We start from the raw sequence: 17,988 nt of genomic DNA on the forward strand, positions 1-17,988 counted from the left end.
GAGACAGGTTTATTAGGAAAATAGATATATCCACTGCATCTCTACACTGTATTAAATAATGTAAAATTATTTCTTAGCTCTTGTGAAGATATGCTGTTTGACATTTTAAAGAGATTGAAGGATGTGAATAGCTCTAAACTATTCCTTTTAGCTACTATTTTGATAATTATCTTTTTCTTTATAACATATTCGCTGGTTCTCAGTTTTACATGTTTCAAAGGATGGGGGGTGTCTCTTAAAACGTGGTATTTCTACTTAGAAAAATTAAAAGAAGAAAAAAGATAAAAAGCTGTACATCATAAAGTTCAAGCTACTTGCTGGCCTCTGGATGGAACTCCTTCCTTGTCCAAAGCATTGTCCTTTTTCAGTGCTAGGAAATGTACAATACACTACTTGTAGCCAACAGAAAAGATACAGAGAATCCAATTAGTTTCTTTCCCTCTGTAATCTAGGAGTTACATTCACTAGATGATTAAAATTCAGCTAGATACATCATTACATTTATTAACATACAAATTCATTTACATTTCTTATTTATGACCTTGCACATCACTGCTTGTTCACCAGTGGTACAGGAAAATGTAGTTTTATGTTAGTTTATCACTAATTTGTTCTTGCTTGCAAGTACTGGAAATGTGGCACAATGTTTTAATTTCAAACACTGCAAGAGAATTTTAAAATCCAAGTAATTTCTTTATTATAGCAGGCTGCCTGGAAACATTTACTCTAATTTTTTTTATTCTAAAAACTAGAGTTTATTTATTCAAGCTTTTTACTGATTTTCCTTCCCTACACGTGAAAATTAAATGCAGAGATTTAATGGTTTAGGTCATGTGCTTTCAGGCAACTGCATACATGCATCTACATGTGTGAGGCATGTATGAGTAAATATAATGCCTTTTTCAGAGAAAAAAATCTTGAGGAAATAGACATTTCTCTTCCAGAGGTAATTTCACAGTTTTGGCACTTTGCTTTGTTTTCCTCATGATATTCTGCACGGATACTTGGTTGGGTTCTGTGCAAGGATTTCTGAAATCAATGGGAAGGTCATGCACTTTGGACTGAGGTCTCAGGCATGGCAGAATATATTCGCACCTGCGTCAGAGCCAGACCAAAAAAAAGGAAGGAAAAGGATCCCAGGTGTCCATGGTTTGAATAACCTCATCTCAGCACAGATTAGAGATGTTTAGAGGCAGTATGTGACTGAAGGATAGGGCATGGGATCCATCATAACCATCCCATTTTTCCCTCTTCAGTATGTTGGGACATGAGTGGAGTGGTAGATTCAGGAGCCAAATCCAACACTCTCCAGAATTCCTGTGGCAATCTGCCACTGCCCAAGTGCTGAGGGGTCCATGTGGTGCCTACCTGAGCAGAGAGCAGGCTCTGGGAGCTGGGCTGGGGAAACTCTTCCCATAGAGCCGTGCCAAGGGCTCGCAAGGGCAGAGCTCCGCCTGCTGCTAAGCTGCCTTTATGTTCAAACACTATCAGTCTGGTACAGACCAGTGCTGCATGGCTGTGCCTATGCAGGCTTTGCTGCATAACTTCTAGTTGACTGGAGAGATAAAAATAATCCCTGACATAAATCAACTTCATTCTGCCTCAGGACATAGTTTAAATACCTTCTCCTGGGTGTTCTTCTCTTTCTATAAAAGCGGCAAGTTCACTTTCCAACCTTCACACTCTAATTCTATAAAACATTTTACACGGGACTGCCACAGTGAAGGTAGAGCTATTGCTGCATGAAGATACAAGGAATATTGGCTAGGGACACAGTGGTGGGAAATGGAAAGGTATTTTAGAAAGGCTCTTGAGTATTTCCTTTCCCAAGATTGTAGGGCCAAATGTTGCTTGAATTTATGAATAGAGGTGGACAAAAATTTTGAATGATTTTTAAATTCTTAGAATTACAGAGGTTTGAAAGGACTGGGACCATTCTTGAGATTAGCTTGAACTAAAATAGTTTCAACTGAAATAATAGGAAAAATATGAAACATTTTCTTAGTTTTTAAAGGAAGTATCTTAACATGCTGAAAATGAAATTTTTCACCTTTTGAAACTGAAATACCATTTTCCACTTCCAAGTTAATATAAATTAAAAAGTAAAATATGTGTTTTTTTAAAAAAAGTCACAAAACATTTTATTTTTAATTAGATGTAATATTTCAGATTTACCCCAAATTGAAATTACTGGGGTTTTATTAAAAAAAAAAAAAAAAAGGTATTGTGTGCATTCTGTATGAACTGAGGTTTGTGCTTCCCAATTTCTGACATTTTTGTTTTGTTATTAAACTGGAGGAAACTTCACTTGCTCAGTTCTCTTTATGAAATCTTCACAAGGCACTGTCCTGGGAGTTTTCAGGTGACCTGTGTGTTCTCAGGTGACTGTTAGTGTGTAAGGGTGTAGCTCCTCCCTGTACAGTACCAGTGCTAGACCTTGAGCCTTGCAGCATGCTCTGCCTGTGCTGTACTCCGATTCTTTGGGACAAAAATATAATGGGTAGGGATTTGTGATTTCAGCAGCCTGTTCATGAAAAGCAGGTTCTCTTCATTCTAATGGGATTGTGGGATACCTGCATGAGGTATCATTAACTCCGCATATGCTGAGTAAAAGAGACCTTATTGGTCACAGATCTTTCCCTTCTACTTTGTGTTCCTATTCTTTCACATTCCTTGTTCTCTTGTCAGCCATCAGTTCATTTCAAATAGATATGGTGTTCAAAATTTTCATCTTTACAGAGCATGTGATGAGAACTCCAGATGCCCTATCAAACTCTCATTTTCTCAGGCTGATCTGGGCAATTCAAAGGCAGAATCTTCTGATCTGTGGCTCTTCTCCCATTGACCCTATATGCCTGACAGGTGAATGATTAGGGATTTCAGAAGATGTTCGGCTCAGTCATCATTGTCACTCTAACAGTGTCAATCTTTGGAAGCTCAGAAAGCTGCTACAGTCTCCAAGGAAGGCTCATCAGACCTTTCCTAGGAGAAGTAAAGCAGGTGATGAAATCAAGTGCTACATGTCTCCATTCACAACATCACTTGAGCATGTATATGAGTACAGACTGGGAGTAGGATTCCTATCGCTCATAGGTAGTTGTTTGGATGTTGTTCGGTTTTTGTTTTGTTTTTAATGTCTTTTAAAGAAAAGTTATTAGGGTTGTTCTGGTAGCTAAAATCTTCAGCATGGAGGTGACATTATGGACAGTGAAAAACTTTTACTGGGAGAGAACTTCTGTAGTCAAAACAGCTAATAAGAATTTGCAATCTGAAGAAACAAAAGTGAGCAAAAAAAGAGAGGAAAGGAGGTGCTGTCAGTGCAGTTTTACAGATGGGGAAGGGAACAAGCCTTGATTCAGAAAAGTATGGAGGCAGATCCTGATTTTTAGTGTTACCAAATGTGTACATTTCAACATACTCTGTTTGATCCTGGCAATGCTTTATGCCTACGCATTTCTAATTTTAACTGTTCTGAATTTTTTTACTATCAAAGAGAGGGGCTTTTACAGTTTCGTTTCAAACTCATTTTTAAAATACACCGGAGCATCCCTATTCTCAGCACAGATTTTCAGTATATTTTCAGATTTTCAGCAGTTTTTGTATAGGTATGTGGGTTCCCCCGCACTCCATTTTACTGCAACTGCAGACATCCAGCAGAGAGAGAAGCAGGAAAGGACAGATTTACATACATTGACTGGCTGTGCTGACTTTTCAATACAAAATAACGGGGTTGTTGTACTGCATCAAAGTAAGAGTCTTAGCCTGGAAGGGATATTTCATTGACATTGAACTGAAAACACAGGCACAGTGTAATGGATCCTAAAATTGTCTGGACTGTCTCTGGATGCCTGTGTTGTTCAGTATCTGTATAAAAATCCTTGTGCACAGCATAAGCAGACTAATGAGGTGAGACCTTTTCTTAGTAGTATAATCTTTGGGATGAGTTCTAGCAGTCCAGCAGGAAATCAGAAAAATGGTACATTCAAGCTATTTGTCTTTGTCCAGGGCTCAGGTAATAGTTTGAATTGAGTGATACAGCATGTGAAGGTTTAGTCCTCACATATGCCTTGACACACTCTAGTGGCAAAAGCTCGCAGTGCTATTCATTTCTTTCCTTTTTGATGTGAAGCATTAGTTACCCTGGGTGAAAATTTAGTTGATCAATATTGAAAGTAACCTAGCAGCTCAGAAACTGCCATTCAAGTCCTCTGCTTTTATAAAGCTTGTATTTATTTTTCATATTTTAATATATAAAGTACTGAATGAGGAATTTTGCTTGTTTGACATTTGTACAGAGTTTTGAGCAATACACCCTGACCTGAGTCATTGACGCATGGCTATGATAATTATGCAATATATGGTAGTCAATAAACAGCACCTATCCACAAGTCCTCAACACTTATCCTTTAATCCTAAAGGATACAGATCTTGGCCAACCTCATCTTTTAACCAACCATCACTAAATAGTAAATCAATAACCACATTAAAAAATGTATTTATAGATAAGCTTTAAAATCAGTGGTTTTTCTGATTGAACTTATCATAAATGATTCACTGTTTTGTCTTCTGAGAAGACATAATGGACCACTTGGCTGCCTCAGTTCTCTCTTCATTTTTCCTTCAGGGCTACACTGTGGCAAAATCCCTCTGGTAATACAGTAAAGAATCTAAATATATATTTTATCATCACAGTCCAACCTATGGTGAAGTGTTTTCTCCAGAATCAAGAATTTTCTGTGGCAATACTTTTGGTCTGACTGTGGGCTAGTACTGATCCTCTGGCCTCATTGCTGATACCATTTGAGCTGCAGATGGACAGAGTATCTCTCTGTGTTTTACTGCAATTTACACACTAACATGACTCAAGTATTTCACTTAGAACAACTCAAAATTTCCCTGCCTCAGGATGATTTGCTGTTTTGAAACTCTCAAATGGCTGTGTCACAATGAAAACAAAAATCTCATTTTCCACGAAACAAAAACGTAGAAGCATCTCTTTCTGGTGTAATGTTTGAATTTATTATTGTTGCTTAAAAATACAAGAAGACTACATGTATCTAAGGCTCTGCTTGTTAATTATATCTCATTATTCTCTATTTCAATGATTCCTTCTATTCTTTCCTCCTTGAGTGTTGCTTTCTGGTTATCTGGACATAAAAGAGCCACACAGATATTTTAGACTGGCTCTTGCTGCTATGCCTCTGAAGTTTTTAAATTTTTTCTTAATAAATTTTTACTTTATATGGGAAAGTTACTCCAGTAAGAATAAATCTAAATGCACTGTCTAGATGAACACCCTTACATGAAAATATGCCTTTACCCAGCTCTCTGGAGGTTCTTGCTTTGGATTTAAAAGTGAGTACTTTTTAGGCTAGTGCAACTCAATCATAAATACTGGAAAGATGCTGACTAAAAATTAGAGCTGGAGTGAACTAGTAAATCTCTCATTGAAATCAACGGGAATGCTGCCAATTTACACCGGGAATGAATTAGACCTTGTGTTTTTTGCATCCTTGTCTGACCTGTTGTCCTAAAATAGCATTGTCAGACTAGATCTATCATAAATTTGTAGTTATGTCATAATAATTATGTCATTTTTAGTGATTAGATCAGCTTTAGAGGTTTTTTATTCCTTGTCCTGTTGCCAAGTTCCATGAGGACACAAGCTATGAATTAGGCTGGAGCTCTGAGTTCTTTTTTCTTGTGGAATGGACAAGGTGCTTCCAAGACCAGGAAGCTGTTGTGCATTCTAACATAACTACATGTAGCCTTATTTGGGAAATACATTATTTTTTCTCACTATTCTGTAGTGATATAGTTAGCAATGGGATGGCATTTACCATTCTCTGGTAGCTGTGCTATCACGAGATCCATGCTCCTGGTTAGCACAGCTGAAAGGGACTAACTTTGGGAGTAACCCACTGCTTGCTTAGTACAGCAACACTGGTCAGCACATGTCTTGTGTATCCCAGCATTATAAGTATTCCTTTATATTAAGGTCCATTCTTGATCTAGGCCTTAATCCAAGCAAAGAATTAACCAAGTCATAAGAAAAAATAAGACAGCAATGGGTGAGTGAGCATCCAAGGACACCACCTTGAAAGATTCAGTTGCTTGTATCTAATCAGGCATCAGTTGTTTGCTGGATGTCTGGGCTTTGTAAAGCTGCAGCACCCACTGAAGCAATAATCAGTGGTGAACTATTCAACTTTCGATAATTAATGTGCTTGCTTTGTTCATCTTTGCATTTTAAACTAATGTCAGATGACTCTGTAATTTATTTTTGCATCTTTAGGCTTCTGTTACAAATAAATGAACATTTGAGTACTGCATGTCAATACCTTAAAAGTCCCCTTAGGGGCTGCCTTGATGGAGGGGTTTTTTGTCTCCTTAAGACGTAAAGGGTTAGACTTGCAGCAGAGAAGTTATATTCTAGAGAAAATTTGATTAGTTTCAATGGACAACAGGAAAAAAATGAACTAAGCATATAACTAACTTGATTAGCTTTGGGCAAGTCATCTCAGCCACATGGAGGATTTATATCCTCTGGTGTAGTCAAATGAATATGACTCTCTTGTGCTCAGAGCCAGTTTAGATTCCAAAATAATACAGCTCTTTCACTGCCAGTGTAATAATGGACATTGGTTGACAGATTCTTCCATCCATTATGCCCAGACCATACTTTGCAGTGCAGATTTTACTAACTATGTGATCTGTTAATCTTTGCATGGTGCAAAATTAAGCTTCCTTCTTTATTCCCTCTCCCCTGGACAGTAAAGAGATTTTTTAAAAACATCAGATAAAGGTATTTTGGTCTGTGAGGTGACAGGCTGTCTTACGTGGCTATGGTTCCATTCTTTTAGTTCAAGGTACTAATCCTAGGAAGTTTTAATTTGGAAGTGTTAAATAGTTCTTCTTTCTGTTTATTTAAACACTTCAGTTGCCTTTATGAAAAAGGCAAGTTTATGTTAAAATTCAGGAAATATATTATAAAAATGCAGAAGGGAAGCCAGTGTATTTCAATTTAAAAATTCTGTGAAGTGACTCATTTATTTGCCCCATGACTCTGCAAAGTCACTAGATAGACAAATGCATTATGCAGATAGAGAACTGGAGACAGAGGTTATGTGATGCCCAAGGCCATGCAGTGAGTCAAAGCTGAGCCAGGGCAAAGTTCCCATATTAGTGTGCCTATTAATAACACCAGCACAGACAAACTACATGAAAGAACTAAATTTGGGGGCCATGTGATGTCAGCATGCTCTGCAAGACTGAGATATTGTTTGTTTCCATCTAACTCTAAAATGGTGAAATTATTAGACATAAATATGAATGGATCAATATCTTATCTGAAGGCTTTCTCATACTTAGGGATAGGGATAGTAATCTCTTTCCTCCCTCCTGACTGAGACCTTTTGTTTTTTCTTTGCCAAACATAAAAGTGATTTGTTTACCTTCAAATTTTGTGTACTGACAGGTTAATACTGGGTCTGGCATCAAAAAAGACAGTCATAGCATAAAAGATTTAGGGATAAATGTGAACCAGTGCTAATGAGAGCAAAATTTTACTTGCATTTGCTATCCTTGTTAAAAGTAGTATTTGCATTTAGTAGACCATTCCTGCATTGATATATTATATTCTTTGAGTTTGTGTATTTTATCTAGCTTCAGATAAAGTTAGTGACTTCAATTACTGAAAGGACGTGGCAGAGGAAAAGATATTGCATAATGAGAAATTGGAGTTGGGAGCTGCTGTATATCATTAGTATCTGTCAGTGACTTGCCTTAGTGACTTGGGCTTGGACTTTCAAGTATAAATATAACTTTTAGGTGCCTTTGCTAGTGGTTCTATTTCTTATGATTGCTAGCTTGATCACTAGGTGTAGCAAAACAAAAGTCAATCAAGAATCAGCAAGATTATAGAAATATCCATGAGAACTGACTAAAGAAGGGTTGACATATTTGATGGGGACAGTTAAGGAATCCATTGCAGCTATATTTAATTGGAGCCAATATCTAGAAATGCTGAAGATGGTATCAGGAATTATATTTAACTTGCAGCCTACAAAGCATTATCATGGAAATTCATGAAACATTAATGACAATGGTCAGGTCAATTTGGTTTTTGAGCAATAGAGGAAAAGCTTAACATGGAAGTAACTTTTTGGTTCTTGTTTACACTTAAAATACATTCAAAATACCCTAATCTATGCAGCCTCATAACAGATTTCCAAGATTCTTCAGAATATCAACAAGAACCAAGATTGCTTCATTCATTCTTCTTTAACTCAAAGTGCTAGTTTTATTTGTGTATCTGAAAGAGGCTGATGTTACTGTATTTGTTATCTTAGTCTTTGTACATAGTGATGTCAAAAGGAGCAACATTTCTAAAGTATGTTATAGCACCTATCCATTCATCACACCCAGAGACTGATTTGTATCTCACTTAAATTAACATGTATGATGGTGACCTAGAAACAGTCCTGGAGCAATTATAATGTTGCAGCAACTTGCAAAAACAGGCAGTGCTTTTGGCATTTGATCATTCTTCATCATAAAAACCTGATAATTAGGTTTCTTGCTCCCATCTCACTGCTTCAGTGTATTCTCCTAATTCTAATTGCTATATTTGATTTATATCTGTTTGTTCTTGGGCCAACATTGTCATACATCTTAAATAATTAATTTCCATGATGATATCTTTACCAATAGCCTTCATACTCCTGCCTCATTGTTACGATATACATTGCTCTTTCTGCATTGTGAGTGACAAAGGCTATCTAGTATTTCAAATAGGCACTCACCCATACTTATAGGATGCCATCAGTGCTGTACTGTCTCTAGTGTCTCTATCTTTAGTGGTGTATTGTAATATGTTACGCTATTACCTCGATGATCTTAGAGGTCTCTTCCAACCTGGTGATTCTGTGATTCTATGTTTTTGTCTTTTTCTCAGCTCTTTTACACTCGGAATGTTGGATGGAAGCAGCTGCACTTCTGTTTGTCTACCTGTCTCTTTGCACACTCCTCCAGTATGTCTGTTATCTCTCCATTCCTCTGGTATTTCCACTCAGCTGTCCAGGCCCTGTAGCCCCTCTCTGATCCTTCCCAGGTAGCCCTTACTACTTCCCGGTGCTTCTCTAACTGTTATCAGAGGCTGAGGTTGAGGTTGAAATGAGATCCAGAAATGGGCCAAGGCCTGCTCCTGCTGTGGGATGATGTGGGAATAAGTGGAGGTGGGAGGATCCAAGAGAAACAGGCTGCAGAGCATTTTCATCCTGCTGTTGCCATCTGGGAGAGGGCTGGGGAGTGCTGGTGCTGCCAGGGCTCAGCAGCTTCAGAGAAGACAATGCCCAGCTGCTCGGACTCGCCAAGTGCGTGCCTCCTGCCTCCTCACACACAAGTCTGCAGCCTGTCACCTCGGCCCCCTTGTTTGCTTACTCCTGCCTCCAATGAGACCTTAATTTCCTACGACATTTTCTCTCATTTCTGCAACTCTGTGATATTCCTCCTCTAAACTGATGCTGCCTCCCAACATACACCAGCACACCGCTAAATTTGTCAGTTTTTTGTTGCAGAGCCCTGCTCTGTATGCGTATTAAAATTCAGACACAGTCCTTGAAGAATTTTTACTATTCACTTTTTGTTGATGATTCCTCTTTCAACACAGTCCCTCAACTGGATTTAATAGAATTAATCTGGTGCAAAGTGACAGCCAGGAAAAATAAAACTGTCCCTTCAATTTTAATGAAGGGCTCAGCCATCTGATCAGGTTGTTGCAGTGTAGTAAGTTACTGCATGTCAATGGAGCCATTGAAACTATGGGTGCTTTTAGCCTAGCCAGTTGCAGAGTAGTACAGGACCAATTAACCTTTTTTAAACTGATTTTTAAGCTAAAATCGTAAACTTAAAAAAACCCAAGTAAGCCAAATGGAATATAACTGGCCAGTTACTATGGCTATGTTCATGTATAGTATCTTATTGCAGCTTTCGTGTGTGTCTGAGGATGTCACTAAAATTAGAGGGACCCACTTCCGTGATATTCTGAGGAATAATCAAGTTTTTGACTCATGTTCTGAGTCTAGAACAAGTTCTACTTTACATCAGCATGGGTTCCAGTTCAGCCATTGCCATTATTGATATCCATTAGCCCTTTTTATATTCTGGTTTCTAGGCAAGGATCATCAAGCATGAGTTATGGAGTGCCTGGCATCATAGCCACTGCTGAATTATAAATTAGTCATTTATAGAGTCAATTAATCTTCAGTGTCTTGTGTGTGACTGATTTAGTATATATGCACACCAAAAAATGAGTGTATTAACATGGCATGAGTATATGCTCAGTTGGGAAGGTCTGGAGAGTTGCTAATATCCATAGTCTATATTCCTCCTCTAAAAAGGATGAGGTTTTCAATTTCCAGAGAGCTCCTGTATGCAACAGTTTGTTTTAAAAATAAACAGTTATATATGGCATCTGTTTTTTCATTATTCAGATTATTTCCTTTCTGCACATCTTGTGAAACAACATGCATTGTCTTTCTAATGATAATTTTTATCAATGGCACAATTTAGGGTAACATTTTCTAAAATGAGCCCTAACAAGCACTATTTGAATGGTTGTCTGTACAGGTATAATCCCTGTACTGCGTTTATCTCACTGAATTCCCCAAACACTCAAATCTGCACAGACCTGTCCTGTTGGTAAAACTTCCTTCACCTGACTTCTATTTGTGCTGAGAGCAACACTGGGTTTTTTGAGAGAAAAATGTGTGATCTAGCTTTACATGTGTGCTCTGTAACTTGTCTAATGACATAACAGTTTCTCTGTTAACAGTAAATAATCTTTCTTCCTATGGTCCCTGGGAAATGTGTTGAGTCTCAAGATTTCAAGCAATCTGAGTACTAACATTTGGGATTGGGTATAAAATTGAACTAAGGATTAAAGGATTGCTGCCTATTTATCATTCAGCTAATTTAGTATCAGTGACTTCAGTGAAACTGAGGCAGACTCACCAGCTGGATGAGAGAGCCAGGCTCAGGTATCAGCCTTATGTTCAAAAGCAACATTGAGAACATCATAGAAATTGCCTCAAAATTGTTAAGAGACTTTCAGAAATAAAAATACCACCTTCAGAGCCTGATCCTAAATCTACTGATACCAGTTGAAGTTTTCACTTTTTGCTTCTAGTTGTCTAAGTCATTACATCCTACATGTTTGTTTGGGTTTTTTTATTTCTGTGCATATCGACACCAGAACTTTTCCCACACTGAAAATTAAAGCTTAAAGACCTTAATTCCATTCATATGCACATATAGCATTTCTCCCATCCCTCCATCGGTTTTATAAATCACTTAAGAAACATCTGCAAACTAGAAACTGAGCTAATACGTTTAGTACTTAAACTAATAAATACTAAATAAGCTAAAGAACTGTTTCGAAGATTGTGCTAACTTTTGTTTCTGTTGCAGACTGCAATGTCTAAGCATTTTGATAGGAAGTAGTGTGGGTTTGCAATTGCTCACTATGCTCCTGTCTGTCCTGGCAGCAGACACAGGTAGTTTTGATTGCTTAGTCTGTCTGAAGGCTGCCTACCTCTAGTGCAAAGTCAGCCTTTCTAAAACCTCCCCTAACAGGACAACAAACACTAAGTTGCAATCAAATATGTGGATGATGTACATTAAACCCTCAGGGGAAGTCTCTGCAGTCATCATATTACTGCACATGAAAGCATAGAGCTATTCCATTTTTCCTAAGGAGCCTGAAATAAAAGGACCAAAAGAATCCCTTTTCCACTTTCTTTTACCAGAGATTCACAGAATTTGGCTTGTACATTGATTGTACAAGACATGAACTGTGTGTATAAGTAAAATGTCCCCAAGGATTGTTAAACTATTTTTACAAGCACTTTAATAAATGAGTATGTCCTATAAATTTGAAATTTCACCATTCTTGCAGAGGTTACTTGGTGCATTTCTTGGTGAGCAAATAAAATAACTGCATGATAAAACCTTGTCATTTTTAGTACAGCTCTGTCTGCTGCATTGGTTTTATGCTGTCAATCCCTTTGTAGTGTTAGTGTACTGCTCAGTACTTGCAGCCTCAAGGTGTTTGAGCAGAGCCAGTACACAAGACAGGAAAGCAATGTATGAAACCGTAAATCAGCAGGAGCAGGGCGTTTTTATAATATTTCTATCTACCGTAGATGAACCATTCCCTGATTTGAATAATTTGCTGAGCTAAATAACAAAATTAACAATATACCTTCAACAGGGAAGATCAGGCAGTAAAAATATCTACAGTTTCAATCAGGATTGCAAATTACAGATGTCCAAAAGATAGTAAAACGTAAAGAAAAATCCCCGACCCCTGAAACTGATCAAAATTAGTGTCAGTCATTGATTTCTAGAACACACAAAGAGATGGTGAGTATAAATGTGTTACTTACAAGTGCTGAGGATTTTAGGGAATGAAAATGGAGACCAGGAGCTGGAGACTGCCTGCCATGCCAGCAGTGTTGATTTGGAAGCAATGGACACAAATAAACGTTCAGCAAAGCTTAAAAAGCTGCAATGCAAGGCTAGCCAAAAGTGTCCATGTCCTTACCGTGCTGTGGCTGGCAGGCAATCCGTGTCTGGGAGCCTTCAGTCCCTCTAATCAGGCTCCGGGGATTTTGTTTGCAAGAAAGATTGTCCTTTAAGTGATGAGTGCAGGAAAACAGAGAAATAAAGAGAAATGAGCAAATTGTACAAGGCAAATAGCTGCAGGTCTTTAGCATGCTCCCTGCGTTTTCCTGAGCTGCATCTGCAGTAGAGAAAATATCCCAAAAATAGCTCAGGCTGCCAATGACTTGCTGAAACCTGAGAAAGAATTGCTGAATTTAAAGATCTGGGTTGCTGTGGGTGTATGATTAAAGTGAGAAATTGCTGGCAGGAAGAACCTAGGATGAAACCACATGCTTAAGGAGTAACTTGTGAGTTCACTGATATCAGAACATGAGCTGACCTCTGATTTCCCCCTCCTCCACCCAATGCCAGTTAACCCTTAAGAGTTCATAGTGGAAGAAAATTCTTCAATAAAAGGTGGAAAAGGAAATATGATCCAAAAATAAAGTTCTTTAACCTGTAATGGTAGTGACAATATTTTATAGCAGTGCCCTATTTCCTAAATTTCAAAGCAGTCAGAGAAGCTGATGTTTTGCAGATCTCTGACTTCTGGAAAGCTCAGTCTGGTGTAGAGTCCATGCTAAATACTCACTTTAAACTGTTTGTGGTCCCACAGAGTGAAAGGAATTTCAGGTAAAGTTTTGAGGGAAGGAGGGAGGTGGGAAGGAGGGAGCTAGGTAGGGAAGGAGGGAGCTAGGTAGGAAAGAAGGGAGGAAGGGGAAGGAGAGGGCGAAGGGCAAGGGCAAGGGGAAGGAAAGGTAAGGGGGGAAAGGGGAGCAAGGGAGGGAGGGAGGGAGGAAGGAAGGAAGGAAAGGAAGGAAAGGAAGGAAGGAAAACATAACATTTAGGAACTTTTCTGCAAACTCTGACTTATGAACAAAATAAGGAGTTGCCAGAGTGGCACAGTCTTGGAGAAGACACTCATCTCTATATGGTGCCCAGAACAAATTACAGTAGCTACTCCAGATTCTGGTCTGTAAGTGCTCCCTGTGGATCCCTTGTGCTTACACAGGTCACCAGAGCGAAGTGTACTTTAGCCAAGTCCTCAGCTTTCTCCCTGGCACTTTTTAATGGTGCTTCCTTGATTTAGAAGAGAACAAGAGGCAGTTGGCACAAAGCGGGGTAGGTTGGCTTGACATCAGTTAAGTTTCCCAAGCAGTGCCAAAAGTAATCCTCAGTAACCTATTTAGGCCAGTTTTAAAGCTGCCAGAGCATGGATTAGGAGCTAGTCCCCAGTTTTCTTTGTACTGACACTGAAAAGGGAAAAGGTTTCAGTGCTGTAACTGGGTTAGATTCAAGCCACATGGGACTGGATTATGAGAAGGTGCTTCTTTGGAAAGCAATTGTGTGTCTGAGAAAAGAGCTGAATATCACCATTAATTCAGGATGTGCTTTTGGTTTAACATCAGGTTTTTAATACATGTGAAAGAATAGTGGCATCACAGGGAGAACAAAATATTTACTGTGCTTCAACCATAATGGTGTGCGATCACTTAATCATTCTGGTAGGACTGTCTGCTTGATGCAACGAAGCTGTGCTTCTTCAGGAGTGTCTGAGCACTTTATCTTGAAGATGCCATGAATATGTGAATGTATTTCACATATACTGGTAGCTGTAGTTCCACACTCGTAGTGGCATTCTCTGGGGCTGAGGATTTAAGCATTTGTCCTGTGACAATAAATAGCCATTTAAGTTGTACATGTACAAGGGCAGCTGAGAGTGCCCAACTATGAACATCCCTTTTGGAGGTGCTTTGGAGAAGAAGGCCTATTATCACGTCTTTTCACCTGTCTTCAATTCTAACTGTTTCAATCATAAATGTTTTCCTAGAAGCTAGAAGAGTAGACAATCCCTGAAGTAGGCTGGACATTTCATCTGTATTTATACTCCAGCAGGAGCTTTCTGAAGTACTTCTGCTGACCAAAAGGTATATCATAGATTATGGCCTGAATAATTATGACTCATGTTGCAGCATTCACTCTGAGAAAACAGGCAGGAAGCACTTACACATATCTAGTGTTGGTTTATAAATATATCACATAAATTTCATGGTGAACTCAGGAAGTCTGATTACTAATCTCCTACAAACTCCTAATGCAAACCTCTGTTTCTGTATTTGAAGCAGCAAGTGATAATACAAAAGACTTCATAGACACCTTTTCCATAAATTAATAGAACCTAAATCCAGTAGTAATGATGGCTATTAGATAACCTATCATTTAATGTGCACTGCTAGTGGTATATCAGCATGAGACTCTCATTAGTGTCTCAGATGAACGTGTTAGCAGATGAACTGTGCATTAAAAGATGAGATTCTTTCCCCCCCTACCAATGAGGTAATTAATTCAAACACTTTTTGTCTCTCCTTGTTATGAAGAGGTTGCTAATGCAACACAATAAAGCAGTGCTACATCTCAAACAATTGGAAACTTAGTATTCAAAACCATTCTCTCTTTGTTCTATTGTCTTATTGTTGAATTTCATCAATACTGAGAGTCTAGATCATAAATTACATGTATGTGATAATGCATAGTTTTGTATTTTTAACTTAAATATAGCATAGGGCAAAAGTGAAAAGAAAGGAGTGTGACAGAATTCTGAGCAGAGAGCAGATGGATGGTTTGGCATGGAAACAAAAGCATTAGCATACATTCATCATCCTCATAGCGGAACACTAATGCTTATGGTGCTTATCAAATAGATGTATGGAGAAAGTACATCTTCCTGTAAGCATGATGCTTTAGTTCATGATTCCTCTAAATCATCTAAATGTGCTCCTGAGAGTTAAATGTTTGAATGTTCTTGTTCTTCTTTTCTTCATCTGAGTAATTTCTTTAATATCATATAACTTAAGTTTTGCCTGAGTACCCAGCGTAAGCTAAGTACTGGCTTTTGTCTTTGATTTCCTTGGAAAGAAGTGGCAAAATACCTGGAACTAGTGCTGTCCTACCAGGACTGATTTATCTGTGAGCCTACCCTGAGTCTAGCGTGAGCCATAAATCATCTGCCATTGTGTCTGTCTGCAAATCAGGGTTTGGATTGGAGCATCCAGGAATGTGTGAGAGACTTTGCCTGTGGGTGTTGGTTGATCTGGAGAAACAAAGTCCTATTTCCACCAGTGCAGTTGAGTCACCAGACTGGTGTGGGTGTAAATGAGAATTCCGTTACAGAAACTTGTTGAGCAAAATAGACTGGGAAATGCAGATGAATGTTTTACACACTTCACTGGGCAGGATGTCACCAATTGTTTTTCTTATGAGACAGTCTCTCGTTTAGGGAGTTCTTTGTAGCATGAACTTCAAAATTATGTCTGGCGCATGTAAATCACGGAAGTAGGAAGATTTCCACTAGATTGACAGATAATTATCTTTTTATGATGATGATAGAGTTGGTACAAAAATGACACTTTGCATTATCCGAAGCTGTGACCATAATTGGAAATTAGGCCTCGAATGCCAGCCCTGGTAAAATCAGTGGGAAGAGTAAAAGCACTGTACCTGACACTGCAGCATGAAAACGTTAAGGAGGAACTTACCTGAAGTAAGTTGGAGTTTAAAAAAAAGCCTAAGGAGTATCATAAGTATTAGTGCCTTGAACACTCTGTCTATCTGGATTGTTTGAACAGTAAGGATCCAGGTTTGGTAGCATAGGGAAACCTGAGGTTAATGGCCTTGATTACTGCAACTGTCTTTCTTCATGTTACAGTACAGTGTTCCATAGCTAGCCGTGTTTCTCTAGGCAATGTGCAAAAATGTGCAAAATACATCATTTTATGCCAGGAACCTGAAAAGTGAGGCCTCTCTTTGTACCTGACAGCTGATTTGCAAGGGCCTGTTAGAATATATCTCTCCTATTTTAGCTAAGGCTAATTAGACATAGGCAGTTTTTGCTATCTACCAGAGTTCCTTCATTTATTTTTTCTCTCCTATTTTTTGCCTTTCTGCCCCACTGTCTGGGACATTCTCCTTTGTGTTTTAAACCCAATTTAATACCTGTTTCTCTTGCCAAGTGCATTCTGATTGTGGCTCATCCCACTCTATTCCAGACCCATTCTGTTACCCTATATTTTGGTTTTCTTCTTTAGTTGGAAACCTATTGTTGGAATGGATAAGTCTCATTCTGTATAACTACAGGAAAATTGCCAGTATAATAGAAACTGTTTATAAAATTGATTTTCTTTTCTACAAAGGACTGAGTGAAAGATTTTCCCTATAAGGATTCTATAGCAATCAGTAAAAAAGAAAATAAAAAAAGCCAAAACAAAATCAGAGGAAAGCCACAACCCTCCCTCCCTCTAGGCATTGAGTTTCTCATCAGTTGTCATTGCAAATTTCCACAAATGCTTTTGGCAGCATTTCAGAAATTTTAACTCAGAATTATTCTTTGTTTGATTAATGACTAGTTCCAGAGATTTCCTTTGGTGATCCTCACATGAGACATAAAGAATTATCAATTGCCTCAGCAATGTCTGGAAGCAGAGTATGTCAAAGATGTAGTTTGCTTCCCTGAGTTTATAATGAAACATCACATTGTACTCCTTGCCCTAAGGTACTAATTTGATACATTCTGCATCTGCCTAGCCCGAGCATTGCAGGTTTGCCATAGCAAAGTGGGAGAATATATTAAGAAATTGCTATTAGCAGCCATCAAATCCACACTTATCCCCATTCTATGAAATGTTCACTTTGGCCTTACTGTATTCGTTCAGTTTTATATGTATGATAGGATAAACTAGAGTACTTCAAAGCAACTTACTCCTGCATACTAACAACTCCATTACCAAAAATTTTATTCCAAATGGTAGGGAAAATATTGAGCAAAATAGTCCTGGTTCTACTCCATTGCACAGCTATAAATCCAAGTAATTCTTTCTCAACTTACACATTTCAGATGTGTGCAGAAGTTGTCAGATAATTGGTACATCCTTTCTTGAGATGAGTTACACAGTGAAAGACACTTTATCTCAGAGTTGTGATTAACCCAGTTTCTAATGCATAGGCTCTTGTGACAAGAGTTAGGGCTTTATTGTTGAACTTGATTTCACTCTGAAGTGTACAAATCAGGGAAGGTTCCATTAAAAGTCAGGTGCAGCCTGAAGCCCATCAGTGTCATTCTGTCTGATATTTTAACTGTGGGGAAAATCGGCTCTTGCAGCTGCTGCATTGCCTTTCCCTTCTCTCACCATCACTGTCTCCATGCAGTGATTCTGTTCCAAGATGGCTTAGAGGTCCCTCTTCTTTAAATACACTTTTAATATCTCTGCTGCCTGCAGTTAGACTATCTAAATATCCTGGGAAAGTATGCATAGCAAAACAGTATGACAA

At 38.4% G+C, this 17,988-nt stretch overlaps 1 protein-coding gene across 2 annotated transcripts in view; it reads right to left on the minus strand.

Moving 5' to 3' along the window:
- AMMECR1 (AMMECR nuclear protein 1) overlaps nt 1-12,792 on the minus strand; it is a 99,060-nt gene extending 86,268 nt beyond the window's left edge. Inside the window, exon 1 of one of the 2 annotated variants that reach the window (XM_032123745.1) lies at nt 12,605-12,791. In XM_032123745.1, the coding sequence (XP_031979636.1) occupies nt 12,605-12,776 (172 nt within the window). In that variant the 5' untranslated portion in view covers nt 12,777-12,791. Of the gene's footprint in view, nt 1-12,604 lie in introns of both variants that reach the window. The other variant, XM_032123746.1, reaches the window with a different exon arrangement.
- Between the last annotated feature and the right edge of the window lie 5,196 nt (nt 12,793-17,988).

The sequence above is a fragment of the Corvus moneduloides genome, chromosome 14 (assembly GCF_009650955.1).
Source record: "Corvus moneduloides isolate bCorMon1 chromosome 14, bCorMon1.pri, whole genome shotgun sequence".
NCBI classification, from domain to species: domain Eukaryota; kingdom Metazoa; phylum Chordata; class Aves; order Passeriformes; family Corvidae; genus Corvus; species Corvus moneduloides.